This window comes from Hordeum vulgare, chromosome 2H (assembly GCF_904849725.1).
Source record: "Hordeum vulgare subsp. vulgare chromosome 2H, MorexV3_pseudomolecules_assembly, whole genome shotgun sequence".
Taxonomy (NCBI): domain Eukaryota; kingdom Viridiplantae; phylum Streptophyta; class Magnoliopsida; order Poales; family Poaceae; genus Hordeum; species Hordeum vulgare.
The window spans coordinates 570,019,632-570,041,827 of NC_058519.1; the positions used below are offsets into that span (position 1 = coordinate 570,019,632).

At 44.7% G+C, this 22,196-nt stretch overlaps 1 protein-coding gene and 1 pseudogene across 2 annotated transcripts; one reads left to right on the forward strand and one right to left on the reverse strand.

Moving 5' to 3' along the window:
* The first annotated feature begins 1,694 nt into the window (after positions 1 to 1,694).
* LOC123427361 (plasmodesmata-located protein 8-like) lies at positions 1,695 to 5,046 on the forward strand. The gene is made up of 3 exons (XM_045111386.1): positions 1,695 to 2,648; positions 4,418 to 4,519; positions 4,640 to 5,046. The coding sequence occupies exons 1-3, from the start codon at positions 1,892 to 1,894 to the stop codon at positions 4,642 to 4,644; spliced, it is 864 nt and encodes a 287-aa protein (XP_044967321.1). The 5' UTR covers positions 1,695 to 1,891; the 3' UTR covers positions 4,645 to 5,046.
* On the reverse strand, positions 4,974 to 7,560 carry LOC123427360 (annotated as a pseudogene). The gene is made up of 8 exons (XR_006622391.1): positions 7,322 to 7,560; positions 7,058 to 7,222; positions 6,820 to 6,976; positions 6,656 to 6,741; positions 6,356 to 6,555; positions 5,978 to 6,236; positions 5,494 to 5,700; positions 4,974 to 5,393 (listed from the first exon to the last, which is right to left on the reverse strand). The product of XR_006622391.1 is annotated as a vacuolar-processing enzyme beta-isozyme 1-like (transcript).
* Between the last annotated feature and the right edge of the window lie 14,636 nt (positions 7,561 to 22,196).

The window sequence follows — 22,196 nt, forward strand, 5'->3', positions numbered from 1 at the left end:
AAATGAACGTTTTTACTTTTATATTTTATTTGAGAACCACTTGAACGCCTTCTCAAAGGGTTCTCAAAAATCCGAGATAGATCTAATTATACTTTTTTACTTATTTCTGCATTAATAAAGCAGACTAGTAAAAAAAAACCTATTTAGGATAATAATTGGATAAGAGAGCCAAATCTTTTCCATGCCTTCTTCCGACGTGCACCACAAGAAGGGACAACAGTCCTCCGGAACCCCGCCTCCCGTGATCCTTTACGGGGAAGGGGCGATCAGGTTTCTGGGAAGCACACTCGTGCAGCTGTTGGCAGCGATAATTTCCTGAACGACGACTTCTTCCCCGATCTCGGCAATCTCTTCGACATAGGCGACAACATCAACACCGGCGGTTGGGCTTCTGTTGCACCGTATGCAATTCTGTGCTCTGTATTTGATATTGTACTAGAATTCTCATTTCCAGTATCTCCTAGAAATTTGATCTATTCGTCTATTATGGTAGTATGCATGATTAGTTTATAATCTCTGTTTTTATGATTTCTTTAATGTTTATTGGGATTAAATTTCGTAGTAATTCGTTCATATATTGAACACATGGGTGACATCTTTTATAGACAGCGAGAGATAGCATTTGTGGGCGGTAGGTCGGTCGATACACTCCTGAGACATCAGCCAATGGGCCGACGAAAACACTATGCGCCGACCAATCGACGATACCGACCGCGTCTTGATTTCTTTTCTGACGATACCGACCGACGCAGCATCGCCGGGTTTGCAGCTGCGGAGCACCTGCAGCCGCACCTGGTCGGACGGCACACGAGGACGGCGGCATCACCGTCGATCGGCACGGCGACGCGGAAGAGCCGAAGCGAGCCACGAATTCGCGTGTCCCCGCGCGCATGGCCGCCATGTGTAGGCGCATAGCACCGGGGCCTACGAACGTTCAGGAACCAAGCAACGCGCTCAAATGGCGGGACACGGTCGTTGCACTTGCCCGCCTCGACGCTCCGGCCCGGTGTCGCCCTCCCCCTGAATCCTCGTCGGGCTACGACGTAGCCTGCTCTTTATCTCGAGGAATCCAGGCTTCCCCGGTGGCTCCCAAAAGCTCGGTGATCCGATGGGTCGGTCGAGGCGTCGAGCCCTGCTGCCGTAGGCTTGGCACAACCACCGCCATTTTCCCACTCGCTGCTGAGGCATCCGCCCGGAATCACGTAACCACCATACTACTTGTACCAGCACCGTCAACCGTCGACAAAGAAAAGTGCCGCAGGTGCTCGTGTCGTGCTCGAGCGGCCGCTGCTCATCGACAAATCTGGGGATGACCTGAGCGTCCAAAACGACGATTGCTCGTCATGGTAACAGGAGAAAAAATGCATGCGCAAACTCCGCAACATGTGCCGCGGCTGTAGAAGCACAGAGGAACGTCTCACCAGTCACCCAATCGCGATCGCCTTAAACTGATTGATGATAACGCGAAGGGACGTAGCATTACACCAGTGCACTCGTCAAAACGGCACCACTGCTATCTATCGTCCAATTGTGCACCATGCATGCCACCCCCGTATAGCTAGCCATGCTGCTAGCTATCTTATCGCCAGCTGGTAGTAAAGCAAACGAAAACTGAACGTTCCCTGTCATCGGTCCTGTTCCTGTCTAATTTGAAGAAACCGAGTAGTAGTTATATCGACGGGATCAGACCAGAGTCGTCCGTCCGACCCCGTCTCTACGAGGCCCAGCCGTGACCAGGAGTCAAGTAGGCACCGTCGTCTCGGGTCGACGTGCTCGCACACTACAAAGCACAAACCATCGCAAGCATAACCAAAAATCACCGGCCACTCCCCCGCTCACAGCCATCGAAAACTCCGACCAGGAGTCAAGTAGGCACCGTCGTCTCGAGCCGATGTGCACGTTCGTCTCGTCGGCCATGCACCCTCGCAACCAGCTCCGCCGTGGGCGCGCCGCCGCCACGGCCGCCGTGCTGCTCGCGATCGGCCTCGGCGCCGCGTTCACGGACGCGGACACGGACACGTTCATCTACGCGGGGTGCTCGCCGTCCAAGTACCAACCGGGGACGCCCTACGAGGGCAACCTCAAGTCGCTCCTTGCCTCCATCACCAACGCGGCGCCCACCGGCGCGTACAGCAGCTTCGCCAACGGCACGGGCGACGGCGCCGCCGCGTACGGGCTCTACCAGTGCCGCGGCGACCTGGGCGACGGCGAGTGCGCGGCGTGCGTGCGGAGCGCGCTGGCGCAGCTCGACCAGGTGTGCCCCGGCGCGTCGGCGGCGTCGCTGCAGCTGGAGGGGTGCTACGTGCGCTACGACGGCACCAACTTCGTCGGCCGGCCGGACACGGCCATGGTGTACCGCAAGTGCAGCGCCAGCACCAGCGCCGACGCCGGCTTCCTCGGGAGCCGGGACGCCGTGCTCGGCGCGCTGCAGGCCGCGGCCGGCGGGTACAGGACGGGCAGCTCCGGCGGCGTGCAGGGCGTCTCGCAGTGCCTGGGCGACCTCGCCGCCGCCGACTGCACGGCGTGCCTGGCGCAGGCCGTCGGGCAGCTCAAGGGCGCCTGCGGCACGGCGCTCGCCGCCGACGTGCACCTGGCGCAGTGCTACGTCAGGTACTGGGCCAGCGGCTACTACTTCCGCCCCTCACAAGGTACTACTAGTCTACTACTACTACAACGCGTTAGTATGAAACATGCACGTCCTCTGTTGTTTGAACCAACGAAACAAATGTACCGAATTCGTTCTCTACGAGACTTACCTCGTTTTTTTTTTTTGGCGGATAGTAAGACTGCTTCGTTGTGATATATCTTTTTGAAAAGTCAAAGTTTATAAATATAAATTTTGACAAAATTTTTGTAGAGAAAAATATATAAATCTAGAATACCAAATACTCCCTGTGTCCCAATATTTTTGTCTTACATTTGTTTAAAAATGGATGCATGTAAATACAAACACATGACTAGTTACATTCATATATAGACAAATCGAAGATAAAATATTTGAAACGGAGGAAGTACATGTCATTAGATACATCACAAGACCTATTTTTATACATATCATTTTTGTAGTTACAAACAGTTTTTTCTATAAATTTAGTCAATATTTATAAAAGTTGACTTTTCAAAAAATCTAGATGCACAACATTGCGAGACGGAGGAAATAGTATCAAAAGCCAATTGGCAGAGCAAGTTGTAGGTAGTGAGATGGGTGCACTGATGGAATCGATTCCGATGGGTAACGGGTAAACTTACCAAAGTTGATAAGTGAGATCGGTCGGAATATGTCCTCTGACATCCTTTTTCTATCCTTTTACGGGCTTGCACGGTGGATGGCCTTTTCACAGTGTGTCCACTTGTCTATCAGTACTCTATTAGTCTGAAAATAAGTGTTTTAACTTTCTACTAGCTCTAGTATAATATTGTACTGTATTAAACTTCAGACACTTATTTTGAAATGAAGGGAGTACAATCACCGTACCAGCTGTAAACTATGAGTACACACTCAATCAGCTGCCAGTCGATCCAATAGGCGTGTGCGTGTGTCCCCGATTAGCACCGGAGAAAGGGACAGGAGAACAATCACTCGATTGCAGAGAGAGCACCAACCCAACCAAAGCTTGCCATCATCATCATTCGCAACACCAGTTAGTCAGCCATATCGGCCGCTAAGCTCCACGGATACGATTCAGTCATATGATCATATCCCTAAGATATGCTAATCATCTCGGCCTTTCCACGGGACCGCGGCATCATAAATCGGACCCCATTAGGCGACGCAAACAGTGCCATTAAGGCGATTTGAACTTTTGAGGTGACAGCGACAAGTCATGATGCTCGATGCTATGTTCTCCGGTTTGGTCCAATGAAGCACCAAAGTCGACTGCCATCAGATTACCATAGATTCGAGCTTTTGGTCTAGGCTAGAGGTTCAGAGAACTTTCTGACGGCCACCAAACGGCACGGTTTTTTTGAGCATATACCGGCGTAGGGGTGCGGCCGCGATAGGCGCGCACATTGTGGGACTGACAATAGACCTTGCCGGCGGCTGACTGCTGACGGCCGGCCAACCACTCCAATTCTGAATATATTCCCGATAAACTAGATGAAAGGAGCCGCTCCACAAGAGTGCGCATCTAGCTTTGTATACAGTGGTGCTACTGTATACTTCTTCCGTTCTTAAATATAAGTCATTTTAGACATTTTAATAGGAAACTACATACGAATGTATATACACATATTTTAAAGTGTAGGTTCATTCGTTTTGTTTCGTATGTAGTCCTTTTAAAATGTCTAAAATGACTTATATTTAGGAAAGGAGGAAGTATATATATCCTTAAGCAGAGGCCGGAGGTATTCCTCCTTTTCTAACAAAAATATCCTTATTCTAATCCAATCGTCTGGTTTTCCTTTTGGTGATAAGATTATTCGCAAGACGACGTGGGGCGGACCGTGGCCATAATCATAGGCATCTTGGCAGGGCTGGCCCTTATCGTGGTGTTCCTCTCCTTCCTCAGGAAATCATGTAAGCTCCTCACCCGGAAAACCGTCGCTTGTTTTCAGGTTCAGAGAGCATCTGAATGCCAATATATGTTATGCCGATGGCAGAGTCTGAACTTAGTGGTGTATCAAACTATCAATGCAGGTTAGGTTGCCTCTTGGAAGAAGCTTGAGTTGTCGCATACTGGCCCCAGACCAAACGACTTGTGAAAGGGAGATCCACACCGGCATCGGCATGGCCCAGAGAAGCTTCACAAAGATCCTAATCTCATCTTGTTAATTAGCAGCAATAGCTTATGTAAGTGATCTTCATCACTTCGTGGATGGTAGGGCTGCCTGTAGGAGGATCACTACCGTACTACAACGGGTCATCAGTTTTGGTCCACTAATCATGGCTCACCTCTTCATTATTACCAAATCAGATGGCACTGTAAATCATTCTAAAAAAATGACACTGTCATGCAAAGACATTAACACACTTCTGTTATGATAATCATTGCCTTTCAATTGATTGCAGTCAAATTTGGTTTACAAAGGCACGGCCATAAGCTACTGATTAACCCAACACACATGGGGCGCCATTGTTGCGTGGTTTCTTTTAGAGGTATCTATACCAGTGTATGTTGTATGTACACCATATATGAGGCCTAGCTAGGAACCTCTGGAGCATTTGGTACTGCTCCCATATACTACAGCACTGCAAGCGGATCAGGCGCTGTGCCCTAGAACCAGAGGGTTCCACTTCCCCATGACCCCATGTCGTAGCCGTCGCAAGCGCTGATGCTCGCCTCCTTCATCTCGGCCTCGGAGACACCATTGTTGCAGATGTTTGCGAACGCCCTCATGTGCCTCGTGCCGTACTGAGTGAGTGATCCGCACTGGGACTCGAACACTCGCACCTGACAGTTGGCATCAGCACAGACTACAGAGTAAGTTCAACCGGAAACAGAAAGAGTGTTGCATGTTATGGGATTTTATATAAGGAATCGTTACACTCACCATCGTCCTCAGACAATCCCAATCGTCGACCAATGGCTGGCCAGAGCCTCTGGCAGCCTGGAGCACCGAAGGCCCCTTGTCGAATCCAAAGACAAGCTTCCCGATGAAATCGATACTGCTGTCCAGATGCTTCCTGTGTAGCACGGTTTCTTTGACCTCCCTGAGAGCCCTCTGCTTCTCTTCCGATCCCGCATTTAACTTCTCATACTGAAAGCAACAAGATAGTACATTATTAGCAGGCAAATTTGGCAAAACAAAACACATGAAAATTACTCCCTCCGTTCCTAAATATAAGTCTTTTAAGATATTTTACTAGAAGTCTACATACGGAGCAAAATGAGTGAATCTACACTCTAAAATATGTCTATATACATCTGTATGTAGTCCACTAATAAAAACCTCTTTAAAGACTTATATTTAGGAACGGATGGGAGTAGTAACAGAGAAGATGAACTAGACAAGGAATACAGAGTGCGAATTTTACCTTCCTCCACATGAAAAGAATATCGGCATCTCTTTGATTGATTGCACCCTTGAGGCTGGGCATAGGCAGCGGCCTGTTTCTGATGCTTGACTTTGCAGGATCGAAACCTTGATAGAGGAAAAGCATGTCCTCCTTGAATGTCTTGTCACCATACTCCATGACATGAGAGCCTATACTTGACTCGTTTCGGGGTGCCGTTCTCGCTTTAACCACCTCGTACTGCTGCTTGATGCTTTCCTTCTTTAGATCTTGAGTTTCACTGCAAATTAAGTAGGATCGAATGATTCAGAATAGCAAGCAAGCGTCATGGTTGTAGATAACTGACAGAAAGTTGTACATATACACCGAGCACAATATATTACAGCTGATGCTTATTACCTGTCTTCCATCCAAGAAACACTGTATGCATCACCTAAACAGGTACAATATTCAGGAGGAGGTGGTATTTCCATCTTAGGGCAGTATGCTGCCCAGCTATCTTCTACCGCATTTGCTGCCGTTGTAACATAAATATTATGATCTTGTGGAAGCAAACCCTCAAAGATGCTGCCACTTTCACACGCTTCAACATATATGATCTGCCAATTATTGTAGTAATTCTCATTAGAGATGGGACTCAAATCATACATACTGTTTCAGAACAAAAAAAAGGGAAAAAAGAAAAGAAAGGATACATACCATTTTCGAATAGCTTTTGGAAGCATGTTTTTGCCGTAGCACTTCGATGAAGTTGTCGGCATAAACATCTGGCGGGTTGGGCATACCTACAAGCTTGATAAGGTTAGCTTAGTTATAGTACAAAATATGTCAGCTGAACTACATGGTCGTTTATGTGGGATTACCAAGTAAACCAGCAGCCCCATGATCCGTGTAGTAGATGAAGATGTGATCATTTGGTTTGCTGTTTATCACCTTCCTACTCCCTCCGGTAACGGCAGTTTTGTTCCCCAGGAGAACCGCATAGAAGTTGTCAGCAGTGACCTGGTCACCGGTGTAGTCCTGCAATGCACGTTAAGCTGATCACCAACGCTATTCAAAGTTAAATTACAGGGAACACAGCCACTAAGGAACTAATGATACCTTGGGAACACCCGCGTAAACATCTTTGCCTTTAGGATGGTTGATGACGATTCCAGGCCTTGGGTTGTCAGGGTTGTTGGCGATGTCATCGTACATAAACACCACAATGTTCTCGTCCTTGAGGCCTCCCTTCTTCAGGATCTGGTAGGCATGGCACACATCGGCCTGTACTTCGTGCCGTGCATCAACAACACCGCAAACAATCGTTGAGCACAAAAATTTCCATATAGTGAATGATATACGAGCTGCATTGAGGACTCTCACCTGATGCCGGTAGTTCCCGTAGCCGGAGGAGCCCGCAACGAGCACGGCCCACTTGGTCACCCCTTCACCCGGCGCTGACGGGCCAGGCGCTGGGGCAGGGGCATGCCCACTCTCCGACGGCGGCTCCGCGGCGGCCGCGGCCGCGGCCACCGCCAGGAGCGGGAGGAATCCACAAACCCACCACGCAGCCATCGGCACCCTCGAGTCCATGTGCGTGTGCTAGAGTGTTAGAGCAAGAGAAGGCAGAGAGTGAGGTGTGATCGTTCCGGCGGGGGATGGTGCCTCATTTTATAGCCGCAGGCGGCGGCGTGCAGGGACTGAAGCGCGATCGTCGCCTGGCAGTTCGCTCGCTTGCGCAGGCACGCAGCCTCCGTATCCGTACTCCGTAGTGGGGTTTGCGTGGCCTGCACAATTATCCATTTTTGGCTTCAAAATGCCCGCCAAAGCTCGCTGAACTGCCGTGATTTCGGCCGCGGCCAAGCACGATGTCGCACTCGGCACCGGCGGTGGCGGTTAGCGTCGTGAATTAGCGGACGATAATAAGAGGAAAGGAAGATGGAAGAGGGATGTAGAGTGTAGACCGTCTCGTACGCTATTGTTTCTTCGTTGTGCAGCTTCTGCAAATGGTGGAAGGAGGACAGAGAAGCGTGATCAACTCACGATGGCGCACTCACCGGCGGTGGAGGTTAGCACCATGACACAGCTGCAACCGTCGCACTCGCACGGAGGGGGAAAGGAGAGGTGCGGACGCCTTGCTCAGCGAGGCTCCAAATTTGTAGCAGGTGGTCTTCACACGGTAGTGCTTCTTGATTTAGCTACCGGGCAGTGCCTGTTGAGGTGGCGAAAGCCGGGAAGGAGAACACGGCCTAGTCACGCAGGCGCATGCTGCATGTGAACCGACGACTTGAGAGGAGCAGCGTGTGCACATTCTGCGCTTGCGGCTAAAAACCTGACGACTTGAGAGTGTTGGGACATACCCCGGACCTAGTTGTCAGGACACAATTGCGTTTTTCCTACTCTGTTCCGGGTCCTTCCTGCATTACTCAGGGACTGGCTTGTAATTTCTTAGTTTTTCTGGGTCCTGCTGTAATCTGCAATGTACCGATGCAGTTTCGTCGGCCTTGTTGGCTCTTGTTAAAAAATCATTGTAGGAGGCCATTAGGCAGCAGCGCCGCGCCGGCCCTATTGCGGACGTCACCACTCCCATTCATCCTATGGTCTCTTCTTTCTTCATTCTAGTAAGCCATTCAACGCTATGGCAGCTGAGACTAGACTACTTGTATTCAGGAAATCGTAAAAAAGAAAAAAGAAACCCACTGCATTCATGCAAAGTCTGACACAAAAACAGAAAAAAAAGACACATGCATTATTCAAAACAAATTATCTCTTAAATCGTTAATTCGACCGATGATCCGTTTTTGCCGTTGACTTTGTTTCGACGAAATTTTCAAAACTAGATTTCATGTCGATATGTTTCGACAACATCTTTTTTGCTTGTACTTACCACATTTGTTGTACTTACTTGTCATATTAGTAAGTACTTATTTGTCTGATAAAAAATAACTTAATCGACCTATTTTTAGAAATTGTTAATAGATATGACATCTCGACTTAATCAAACTAACAAGCACAAATAATTTCTTTTAGGCGATTACGCGCAAAAATATGACAACTCAACATATTTAAAACCAATGACCACAAGCAATACTTTTTGGTCACAAGCATACAAAATAGTTTTCTGACAAAGTTGTATGTAAATATGACAAGTAAGTATATTTTAAATTGGCAAAACACAACCAATGACATGCTTTTATATCATGTATAGTGAAATCTGTTACAAGGCTTTTGTACGAAACAAACATTAAAAAGTGACAATCAAGTTATTTTTTTGAGGCAAGTAAGCGGTTAATAATATGACAAGTGGGTCAAAAAATATGGCAAGTACGAACGGAAAAAATATTGACGAAACATATCGACATGAGATCTAGTTTCAAAGCACTCATCACGAGAAAGCCAATGATGAAAACAGATCATCGATTGAATTAACGATTTTGTAGATAAAACTTTTTGAATTTCAAACATCAAAGGGAACCACACGTTGTCTCTTGCATGCAAAACTCTTTCCCCTCCCTAATCTAACGGTCCCACACGATATGCTTAGATTAGACGGGTCAGTCTGCCCGCCGCACGACAACACAGCCATGCACACGCTACCAATTAGATTTTCCCAACATTGTACTCCCTCTGTCCCAAAATAAGTGACTAAAAAATGATTCTACTTTGTACTAAAGTTAGTATAAAACTTAATCATTTTTGAGTCATTTATTTTGAGACGGAGGGAGTATATGATTATTCTAATCCAATCTTCTGTTTTTTCCTTTGGCGATAAGATTATTCGCAAGATGACGTGAGGCGGACCGTGGCTGTCATGGTCGGGTCGCTCCCAAGTGTCGTGTCGCATGCCTGCAACAACTTAAGACTTCAATTTTTTTTAATGTGAGTAGTGTATTCCTCAAGTGTCGGGTCGTTTGTTTGCAGTGACTAGGACTTATATGTACTTCTCATTTGAAAAGAAAAACATCATATGATGTAGCTCCCAAGTACCGGGTCGTATGGTTGCGGCGACTTGAGACTGCGTGAGAATAATATAACTTATCATAATGCATTTCAAAAATTCTCCTGAACTTGAATGAATCCTTGACCGTGGTTGTAATGCAACCCGGTAATTTATTGTCTGTAGGAAATATTCTAGAATAATGCCTTTGTGCTTGAAATGAAATCCCTGCTCATGGTTGTGGTACAACCCGACAAATATATGTTTAAGAAATTCATAAGTGTCGTAGTTTACTATAGAGCACAAGTTGAAGAAAATCCAAGAGCTGCTCAATTAGATGAACCGGCATTATGTGTGGCACGCCGTCTTTAGCAATATGTAATATAACAGCTTATGTGATAGACTAGTTCTTCGAGAATATTTATTTCTCCTAAGCAGGCTTGAAAAACCCCAATCATTTAATACTGGTTATGATAAACCATGATGAAAATCCGGCCATCTTGGCTATCAAAGATTTATTTATTCCCAAAGAAGTTGCGATGTAACCCGGTTTAAAGATCGGTATGATATGTATGTATGATGCATGATGCAATGATGCAATGCATGATGATGTATGCATATGGTAAAAAAAGTCAGCTTTCGAGGCTGGAATCTTACTTCAATGGAACTAGCATGATAGTCACTGGTTTATCCTCACTCTCTGTAAGCCGATCCTCACATGACCTAATCGATGTTTTAACTTGAATAAGTTTGGATGAGACTTATCCTAGAGTACACGAGCTCAGAGTAGCATGACGCAAACTAGCAGGTTTAACCAAGTTTCAAAAAAGGCGGCTTAAGAGCCCAATGGAGTATCCTCGCTTTCCGTAAGCCGGCTCTCACATGGCCCAATCGATGTTTTAACCTGGATAAGTTCAGGGTCCATATGGATTGACTTATCGAGAGTAAACGGGGTTCTGAGTAGCATCAAGGACATGCATGTTTAACCATGATTTTTCACCAATAAGGCACAACACCCACGTTTGAACTGCGCACCGTGGCATCTAGTCCTCTTTGGTGCCCTTTAATTTTTCACCGATAAAGCAGGACACCCATGTTTTAACTGCGCATTGAAAGGACGTGGATGTCGCCTAGAGGGGGGGGTGAATAGGCGCTTTAAAATAATTAAGGTTTAGGCTTGAACAAATGCGGAATAAAACTAACGTTTAATATGTCAAGCACAAAACCTACAAACAACTAGGCACATCGCAATCTTGATGATGATCACAACTTGACGTCATACTTCATGGGTTGTATGAGATCTTCCCTTTGACGCAAGCCCATGGAAACACACCTAACCCCCACATAGAACTCTCACGAAGACCATGGGTTAGTACACAAGCACGTAATGGACAATGCTTACCATACCATGGGATCACTTGATCCCTCTCGGTACATCTTGTACGCTTTGTGTGTCGATCATCTTGATTTACTCTTTGTCAATGGACAGCAAGCTTCAAGCATGATATCTTCGTGCTGATCCACTTGAACTTGCACATCGCAATCTTGATGACGATCACAACTTGACGTCATACTTCATGGGTTGTATGAGATCTTCTCTTTGACGCAAGCCCATGGAAACACACCTAACCCCCACATAGAACTCTCACGAAGACCATGGGTTAGTACACAAACACGTAATGGACAATGCTTACCATACCATGGGATCACTTGATCAACCTTGTGTCTCTATGACCATTCTTTGGATAATACCTTGAATACCACCTTGGTCATCATATAAACTCCTTGAACCCAACAAATGGACTTCAAGAAGTGCCTATGGACAAATCCTATAAATATAACTTAAGGCAACCATTAGTCCATAGGAATTGTCATCAATTACCAAAACCACATATGGAGATATATGCTCTAACATTCTCCCCCATTTTGGTAATTGATGACAACTACTTCAAGAGAGTTTATATAAGGAAGTAAGCATAACCAACCGCACACATACAAAGCAATAATGCATGCGTGCAAGATGTAAATGCTTACGCAATAAAAGCAAACCCCTCTAAACATATCCAAAGTAAACTCTCTAAACTTCTCCCCCATTGGCATCGATTGCCAAAATGGACGAAAAGTTTAGAAAGCCAATATATTTGGTGGTCCTCCAAGAAGTGTGTACTTCTCAGCAAATGAGTGCCAAGAAATACACAAATACAATGATGAGTAGTTGGAGGAAAACAAACTATATTGAGGACCCAAAGATTGCAAATAAAAGAACCGTATGCCACAAGGACATACCACAATAGAGGCAAGCAATCAAAAGATACCGGATGGAACAAACAATCATATGGTCCTTCGAACCACATGAATAAAAGATATTATGATAAAAGCAACGGAGTGTTTTATCAAAACTAGAGAAGCTCCCCATGATTTGTGCACTAATTGGAGATTTTTGTATATGATACAAGTGCACAAAATAGGATCGTTGCTCCCCCAAAATTAATAAAAACACACAACGGGTGCAAGAAGAAGGATGAGACAATAAGCAAATCTCTTGCACAAAACAAGTGGTTGAGCAACATGTAAAAGAAGCAACTTAAGATTAGGCTCAACCAAAATAATGTGTGTGAGTCATGGCAAGGCACTTGAGAAGACTAAGATAAGGATGAACATTACTCATCAACATAGTCTTGATGAAATGAGACACAAAGTGCAAGACATATCATTCCCACACACACATACTAGAAACTGGGTTCACAAGCTTACTAAAAAACAAAATAAGAACCAACGCTTGTGACAACCCATGGTGAAGATAGGAAATAAGAACCTTGTCAAGAGAGGAGGGATACCAATCGAAATGGCAAAACCCTCATCAAGACAGGCATGAGGAAAAATAATCTTCACGGACAAAGAGTGCATCAAGATGTAGGAAAATAAGATACGCACTCAAGACAAATCCTTTCACGAAGCCACCAAAAACTGAAAAAGGAAATGCAACGGTGGACGTAAAAGAAAAGAGGATATCAATTAGAGATGTAACTTCTCTCATGTGTAAAAGATTCTAAGTAGAAGACAATCATGATGATATATATCCATAAAGAAGAATGTACACATGAAATGGTTACAAGAAGGAACAAACTAGATATCCAAAAGGAAGTCATAAATATATCAATAAGATCTTTTGCTTGGAGGCATAGCACATGGCCTAATATTTCTTATTGTACAATATGAACTTCCAACATACGAACATCAAAGACATCCCAACTAGTAATAAGACATCATCGTTAGGATGCTTTGAGAAAGGAAACAAAGCAAAGAACGAATCAAGAGATTCATGCCATGATGCAACCTGCAAAGAAAAGACAGGGGCCTTTGCAAGAAAAGAATGCATGAAGTAGATACTTGTTACCGAGACAACATTGGATTGATGTAGTAGATAGTTGTTCTTTGATCATCCTAACTCGGCTCCAATAATCACATGGTCTCAACACCTTCCTTATAGGTGAGCCGAGCATCCAATGCATCTCCAGTTGTTCCTGGAACAACAAAACAAACAAAATGGTGCCCAAACTCATTGGGACCAAAGAGTTAGAAAACCAACAATACATAGGACAAACTCCACATACATATGTGCATATAGATATGAATTTGAATTTCATGCACACGTTAGCCATTTTATGACAAGGTGGAGTTTCCCCTATATATTGGGTCAAAGAAAGAAAGCATGCCAAAGGAAATACATATAGTAAATATGCATGCTCATGGCTTTCAAGAATCCAATCAACATATAGTTGATAAGATACCAAAAGACAAGGTATCAAGTGATAATAAGATAGCTAATGAAAAACTATCACTTGAGGGATATCAATTAAAATATACAACAAGGAATGAGATATCCATTGACACATGCCAAATAAAAAGGAAACAAGATACCAATTGAAGGAAAACAGACACGAGGTATCTAGTTTCCAAAAGAGAGCTAGGTTCCAACAAACCAAACCCTCGACAAATTTTCATGATGGCACAAAACATCATAAAGAGCAAGACTTGCCTCCCATCAACATATACTTGATGGGGATCAAAGGATTTTATGATGGGCGTATAAAGAGAGTGTTCTAAAGAAAATAGGATAGCTCCCCCAAGGGTTGTGCATTATATAGAATTTGCATTTAAATACAAAATGCACAAGATGGGATCATCACTTTCTCTATATTTATAAAAACACTAGACAAGTTAAAATAGATCCACAAGAGGCAAGGAAGACAAACGAAACACAAAATCCTATGTAAAGACGATTAGCAATTCCTACCACATGATGGGAATACCAATTGTCAAGGACAAGAAGTATTTTGGAAATGATACTCATTGGTAGATCGCAAATATATCCAAGATCATCTTTACCCATAAAACGCAAGCAAATGACACTTGTAGAGCAAACATGCCACCTAGGAACAAGATAATTTACAATGTCAACACTAAGTGGCAATACCTCAAATGTACACATTCTCTAGGCTTGTAATATGCACATAGCATATTACTCCCCCATAATGTGATAACCCAACAATATTAACAAGTGGCAAATGAAAAACCAACAAGAGACAATTAATGGACCATTTAGAATTTGAATTTCTCATGAGTAAGACATACCACATAGAAGCTAGATAATCTTGAAATATCAATACTAAGTGGTATTCCACATGTATACACATTTATAGGATCGTGAGGTGTGCAAAGCACATCACTCCCCCATAATGAAATAATCCATTAATATCTCACAAGAGCCAATCAAAGATACAAACAAGATGCAATAAGGCTCAATACAAGACTCACATGTACATGATATGCAAACCAACCTACACATATTCGCTTACTTCAAGATAAGCAAGTTGGAAGCACAACATATACAAACACATCCAAGGTACAAAACCACAACATGCAAAAGGGGCAAGCAACTAACAATGTAAATAGTTTAAGTACAAGTTACCGTAAGGAGGCACATTGGATATAAGATAGAAACTCGATAATCCAAATGACTTGGCTTGAGATAATATGAATGATGAAGACCCCTTAATTCTTCATTATGTGTCCAAGTCTCTAATTTCCTCCATATTCACCTATTGATCAAGTTTAAGCTTGTTGGTCCCCAACCACGTTGGGTCCTAAGAGGTTAGTCACAATAGGCTTGGCAACCCAAATGGTACTTTTCTTGACACCACTTTGAGTACCAACAAACTTGGCAAACACATTGCCAACCTTATCCTTCCCAAGAGAATATATATCATCAATAATTATTGGGTTGGATAAATTACCTCTCGTGCAAGAAGAAGCGAAGTGACCCTTCTGACGACATAAGTAGCAACATCTACCCTTTAATTTCTTCCCTATTGATTTCTCAACATGAGGGGTGTTGGATTGGGTCTTCTTGGGAAGGGGCCTTTCTTCAACTTGTAGTTGAGTATGTGAGTGCACTTGTGGCCTCTTCCCTTGTTGCTTGTGACTTTGGGGCTTCTTCTTTAGTGGGCAAGATCTAACATGGTGCCCTTCAATTTTGCACTTGAAGCAAATAATCTTGGCCAAATTCTTGACTTGTTCTTGGCCCTTCTTCTTGAAGCTTTTGGATTTATTATTCTTGTTGGAGTTGAATCCAAGTTCATTTTTATCATTCGGGGTTTTTTGTCCACACAAGACATTGTTGAGTGTGGACATCCCTTCATGACTCTTTTCCAAGTCTTTCTTCAAGGAAGTGACTTGGGCCTTGAGCTCTTTGATTTCCTCTACATGGTTAGTATCAACACAAGTACTAGAGGAAGTATAAGCTTCATTGTTAGAGCAACAAGGCATGGAGAGTAATTCATCACAAGATGTAGCAACATTATGAGTAGATGAATTACAAGGACTAGCACATGGAAATATAGCTTTTTGACTAGAAGTAGTGCTAATGTCCACATGAGGCTCACTCGATGTTACCTTGGTAGTAATAGCCTCATGAGCTAATTTTAGCACATTATGAGATGCTAGAAGATCATCATGAGAGCTTGTGACCATTACATGACTTTCTTCCAATTTCCCATAATTGCTAGATAGCAACTCTAGTTGAGCCCTTAGCTCAACATTCTCCTTTAAAATGGATGCTTCACAAGAAGTAGAGTTAGTAGCACAAGCATCATCATTAGCAATAAGAGGAAAAGGCACCTTGGCAAGCTCTTTAGCATATGAAGCTTCAAGTTGAGCATGAGACTCGGTGAGTTCGATGAGCGAGCTCTTGATAGCCCTTGAGCCATTTCCGAGGTGCTCATAGTCCTCAAGGAGTTTAGCATGAGCAACTTGAAGCTTATCATTCTTAGTTCTAAAATCATTAGCCACCTCGAGAGCTCTATCATAGGATCCCTTTAATCTAGATAATTCTAGAGCAAAGGTTTCCTCAAGAGATTCCTTGGTGGTTTGTTCATTATCAAGAGCTTGAGATAGCTCTGCGATCTCATTAGCGTAATCACGCTCATGACCTTGCATTGTCTCAATGGTGGCCTCATGCTCCTCAAGATGAGCTTCCAACTCCTCAATGTATTTCTTGCCCTCAGTGGCAATAGACATGATTTCCAAGAAGTTGGAACGAGCAAGTTTATTCTTATAAAGAGATTTAAAAATCATTTCACCCTTAATTTTTAAGGATGCAATATTATCACTCTCTTTATCATTATCCTCATCCCCATTATAATCATCATCATCATCATCATCATGAGATATATTGGAATTCAAAGTAGGAGATACCTTTGAAGCCTTAGCCATAAGGCAAAAGTGAGTCACAATAGATGATGATGTAGGATCCCTTGAAGCATCATTCAAGGCCACATCTTGTTCCATGGAGTGATGGATTTCCTCTACACTGTTAGCACAACAACTCGAGGAAATATATATATTTTTATCATGGCAACAAGATATAGGAGGCATATCATCATGAGATTTAGACACGCAGTTTTTATATGATATGCACGGACTAGCAACACAAGCATGTGAAACATTTAGAGTGCTCGAAGTGTTAACGCCCAAAGATGAAGCATTGCAATAATATAGTGATGAAGGATCATCAACAATAAACCCACTTTCATTATTGCAATGGTCACCACTACTCACCATATCATTACCTTGTGGCAATCCACATGTAGGTGAAGTAGATGAAGTTGAGAAGACCACATGACCGGAGGTGGAGGGAGAACAATCATCCCTGCAAATCTTGGACACACCATATTTATCTTGAAGCTTTGTCCACAACTCATGAGCATCCCGGAATGGCATGAGTTGAAATATAACTACATTGCTCAAAGCATCAAAAAGCACATTAGAAGCTTGAGCATTGAGATAAGAGTTTTTCTCATCCTCTAAAGATATATTTTGGGAATCCTTTGGAGGAGAAAAACCCATATCTACAATTCGCTCTAAATTTGGGTCCAAGATCCGAAAGTGATTAAGCATGCGAATTACCCAAACATCAAAATTTGTGCCATCGAAACTAAGAGTGTCAGTGAATCCTAAACCCCTAGTCGACATCCTTACTCTCTAGGTGGTTAAACCTAATAAAGAGAGACCTAGCTCTGATACCAATTGAAAGGACGTCGATGTCGCCTAGAGGGGGGGGGGGTGAATAGGCGCTTTAAAATAATTAAGGTTTAGGCTTGAACAAATGCGAAATAAAACTAACGTTTAATATGTCAAGCACAAAACCTACAAACAACTAGGCTCACCTATGTGCACCAACAACTTATGCTAAGCAAGATAAACAACTAAGTGATAGCAAGATATATTACAATAAACAATATGTCTATCACAAAGTAAAGTGCATAAGTAAAGGGTTCGGGTAAGAGATAACCGAGGCACGGGGAGACGATGATGTATCCCGAAGTTCACACCCTTGCGGATGCTAATCTCCGTTAGAGCGGTGTAGAGGCACAATGCTCCCCAAGATGCCACTAAGGCCACCGTAATCTCCTCACGCCCTCGCACAATGCAAGATGCCGTGATTCCACTAAGGGACCCTTGAGGACGGTCACCGAACCCATACAAATGGCAAACCTTGGGGGCGGTTACCGAACCCGTACACGTGGCAACCCTTGGGGGCAGTTACCGGTACCCGTACAAATTGCTCGGGGCTATCTCCACAACCTAATTGGAGACCCTGACGCTTGCTCGGAGCTTCACACCACAATGATTGGGCTCCGAGACACCACCAAGCTTCTAGGATGCCAAAACATCCACGAAGAACAATATCTAGGGTACTAAGTACCAAAGGTAGTAAGCTTCTCAAACTTCACTTCCACGTATCACCGTGGAGAACTCAAACCGATGCAACTAATGCAATGGCAAGAACACACGAAGTGGTCAAGTCCCTCACACTCAAATCCCTCCACAACAACAAAAGCTATGGAGAAATATGAGAGGAAGAACAAGGAGCTCACAAAGAACTCCAAGATCAAGATCCAAGGGGTTCCCCTCACATAGAGGAGAAAGTGATTGGTGGAGATGTGGATCTAGATCTCCTCTCTCTTCTCCCTCAAGAACAAGCAAGAATCATTGGAGGGATTGAGAGTAAGCAAGCTCTAAGAATGTCAACAATGGAGGTAGAACAAGAGCTCAACGAATGGATAAGGCCAAGGGGGAAGAAGACCCCCTTTATATAGTGGGGGAAGGAACCAGACCGTTACCCCCACTTACAGCCCGAGCCCAGCGGTACTACCGCTGGCTGCAGCGGTACTACCGCTGGCACTCCAGCGGTACTACCGCTGACCAGGGGCGGTACTACCGCCAGCTAGCGGTACTACCGCTCGTCCCAGCGGTACTACCGCTGGGCCCCTCGTAGTGCAAAGGCACTACCACCGCCAAGAAAGTCTTCGCAAAAAGGTCCGTCCACGAACAACCGCTAGGCAGGCGGTATTAAGCTCCTGGAGCGGTACTACCGCTCACCAGTGGCGGTACTACCGCCAGCCAGCGGTACTACCACTAGGGCCAGCGGTACTACCGCCAACTCTAGCGGTACTACCGCTAGGTCCAGCGGTACTACCGCTCGCCACTGAAACAGCCATAACTTTCGCATACGAGCTCCGAATCGAGCAAACCCAAGCTTGTTGGATTCAGGACGACAAGAGCTATCCAAACAGCGACTGACTGGAAATGTTAAGACCATGCAGATATGAAAATGCCAATGATATAGAGATGTGAGTCCTCTATGAATGAAGAACCGGCAAAAACTCCAACATCGAAAACATCATAATAGATGCATATGGACTCCATTTTCGATGAACTCGAGCTTGTCACGAAGATGACCATAAGCTCTAAAACTCACAAAGAGAAACACCAAACAAGAACCAAGAAGTATGATGCAAGGATGCAAATGGTTTGAGCTCTCAACGAACGATACGATCAAGCTACTCACTTGAGAGCCCCCCTTGATAGTACAACAATCCATCCTAACCAGAAAACCTATCAAGGGCAAACCTATACCTTGCACCTCGTCCTCTTGAGCTAGATGATGATGATCTTGGATTCCTCAAGATGGACCACCTTTCTTGATTGCGTTGGCTTGATGAAGACTAGTTGATTGCTCCCCCATACTCACTATGGGTGAGCCACTCTTCAGCATATCTTCACAAGTCCATTGCCACCACAATGGACAGCAAGCTTCAAGTATGATATCTTCATGCTGATCCATTTGAACTTGCACATCGCAATCTTGATGACGATCACAACTTGACGTCATACTTCATGGGTTGTATGAGATCTTCTCTTTGACGCAAGCCCATGGAAACACACCTAACCCCCACATAGAACTCTCATGAAGACCATGGGTTAGTACACAAGCACGTAATGGACAATGCTTACCATACCATGGGATCACTTGATCCCTCTCGGTACATCTTGTACGCTTTGTGTGTCGATCATCTTGATTTACTCTTTGTCAATGGACAACAAGCTTCAAGCATGATATCTTCGTGCTGATCCACTTGAACTTGCACATCGCAATCTTGATGACGATCACAACTTGACGTCATACTTCATGGGTTGTATGAGATCTTCTCTTTGACGCAAGCCCATGGAAACACACCTAACCCCCACATAGAACTCTCACGAAGACCATGGGTTAGTACACAAACACGTAATGGACAATGCTTACCATACCATGGGATCACTTGATCAACCTTGTGTCTCTATGACCATTCTTTGGATAATACCTTGAATACCACCTTGGTCATCATATAAACTCCTTGAACCCAACAAATGGACTTCAAGAAGTGCCTATGGACAAATCCTATAAATATAACTTAAGGCAACCATTAGTCCATAGGAATTGTCATCAATTACCAAAACCACATATGGAGATATATGCTCTAACACGCATCATGACAGATAGTCCTCTTTCATGACCTTTAATTTTTCGCCAATAAGGCAGGACATCCATGTTTGAACTGCGCATCATGGTAGCTAGTCCTTTTGGGTGATCTTCATTATTTTGCCAAAATAAGGCAGCAACCCCCGGGACGGGGTTATCTTCCCTCCAATGACCCAATTTTTTTATATTTGTTGAAAATGAACAAATTTGACTAGCCACGTGTGTGTAGCCCTCGAGTCTTAAGTCCACCCGAGGAGGTGGCTTGAGAGTCTTCATACTTGGCTGTAACATAGGCCGGTGTAAAGTTGACAGTTGAATGATGGTATTTTAAACTGAAGACGATATGTCGAGTTGATGATCTTCGTGATACTCATCGTATATCTTTGGCAAATGGCTGGCCAAATTGAGTTCATATGCCTCTATACCCATGTTTTGTTTGGGTGCGTTTGGTTGCAGGGACATGCTAGGGTGGTTGAGGGCATCCCCAACCACCTGGTTAGGGATAGCCATTTTATTTGTTTGGTTGAAAGGGTGGTGTCGGGGATATACCCCGCAGTGTAACCCGACTTGAAGTATGACCCGTCAAGGACTTGGCGACTCACCGGCGACTCAGCAGTGACCTGGCGGGCGACTCATACTTGACCCCACAGGAGACTTAGATAAATGACGAAGGTCCAAGGCCCGACGTACACCCTGACATAAGGCGGCTCATAAAGAGGCCAGGAGGGTCGGCTCACAAGAGAAGGCCCAAGAAGAGAAGAGACTCCCTCACAAAGGAAACAAGACCCGGATTAGGATTCAAGAGAGACTAGTCCTATTCCTACTCCTAGTAGGACTCTACATGTAAACTTACCCCTTCCACCTATGTAAGGAGAGGTAAGGCGCCACAAGAGAGACAAGATTCACAACTTAGGTCTAGACAAGACAAATCATGAGATAGACAGATTAGACACCCACGAGATTAGAGATGGCGAGTCTGCACCCTTGTAATTGAGATCATCATCTTCATCAATGAAACACAAGCAGGACGTAGGCTTTTACCTCCATTGGAGGGGCCGAACCTGGGTAAATCCGCGTCTTTCGATTCTGACCAACCCCTCTCAAGCCGCCACATAGCTGTGATGGCCTCGCACCTAAGGTCTCTCATGAGGACATCTGTCGTGACAAAACCACGACAGTTGGCGCCCACCGTGGGGCTGATCGTACGGTGGAATTGTGTTCTTGAAGGGATCTCTCCTAGGGATCGAGAAGCTTATGACCCGCCGGATTCGCAAGAATTGATCTACATCAACACTAATTTCAAGATCGATTTGAACGAACAACGAGGTAGTCAAGACAGCGTGTATAAAATTAGATCCAGACGAGAGTTATGATTGCAGTCATTAATTTCCGGCCAAAACCGACAACAGATCGATTTCGATTGTTGCTTCACCGCACGTCACGAGTCCGAGACGAGATCAGAAGATATTTTAAGCGACAGCGGGATCGGTCCTATCGATGAACAACAAATCTCTACCGCTGCTGCTCCATGTACTCAACCTTGGAGAAAAAGCGAGCGTCACTACCTTTTTCCTATGAGAAGACGGAATCAAGTCTAGAAATCCTCAAGCACTAGTAATACATGACCCAGGCTATATCAAATCAGAGGTGGTGGTTGTCTGATTGCTACACCCGAAGCCAGCACATGCGTCCATCTGTGCGTATTGGTACTTTGTATACATCGAGTAAAGAAGAAGAGGGCAGGAGGGCCACGAGCAAGAGGAGAAAAGTGGTGGTGGATTCGCTCGACCCGGAAGCGGACTCGGCCTCGCGCAGCCACCCCGTCTGCACCGCCACGTTGTTCACCTTGCCCACCTCTGCTCCGTGCGCCGGCTCCGCAATACCTGCTATTCGTGCCTGCTAATCCACACGTCAGTGTCACATCATGCCCGTCCTGTGCAGTGCCGCCCTGCAGT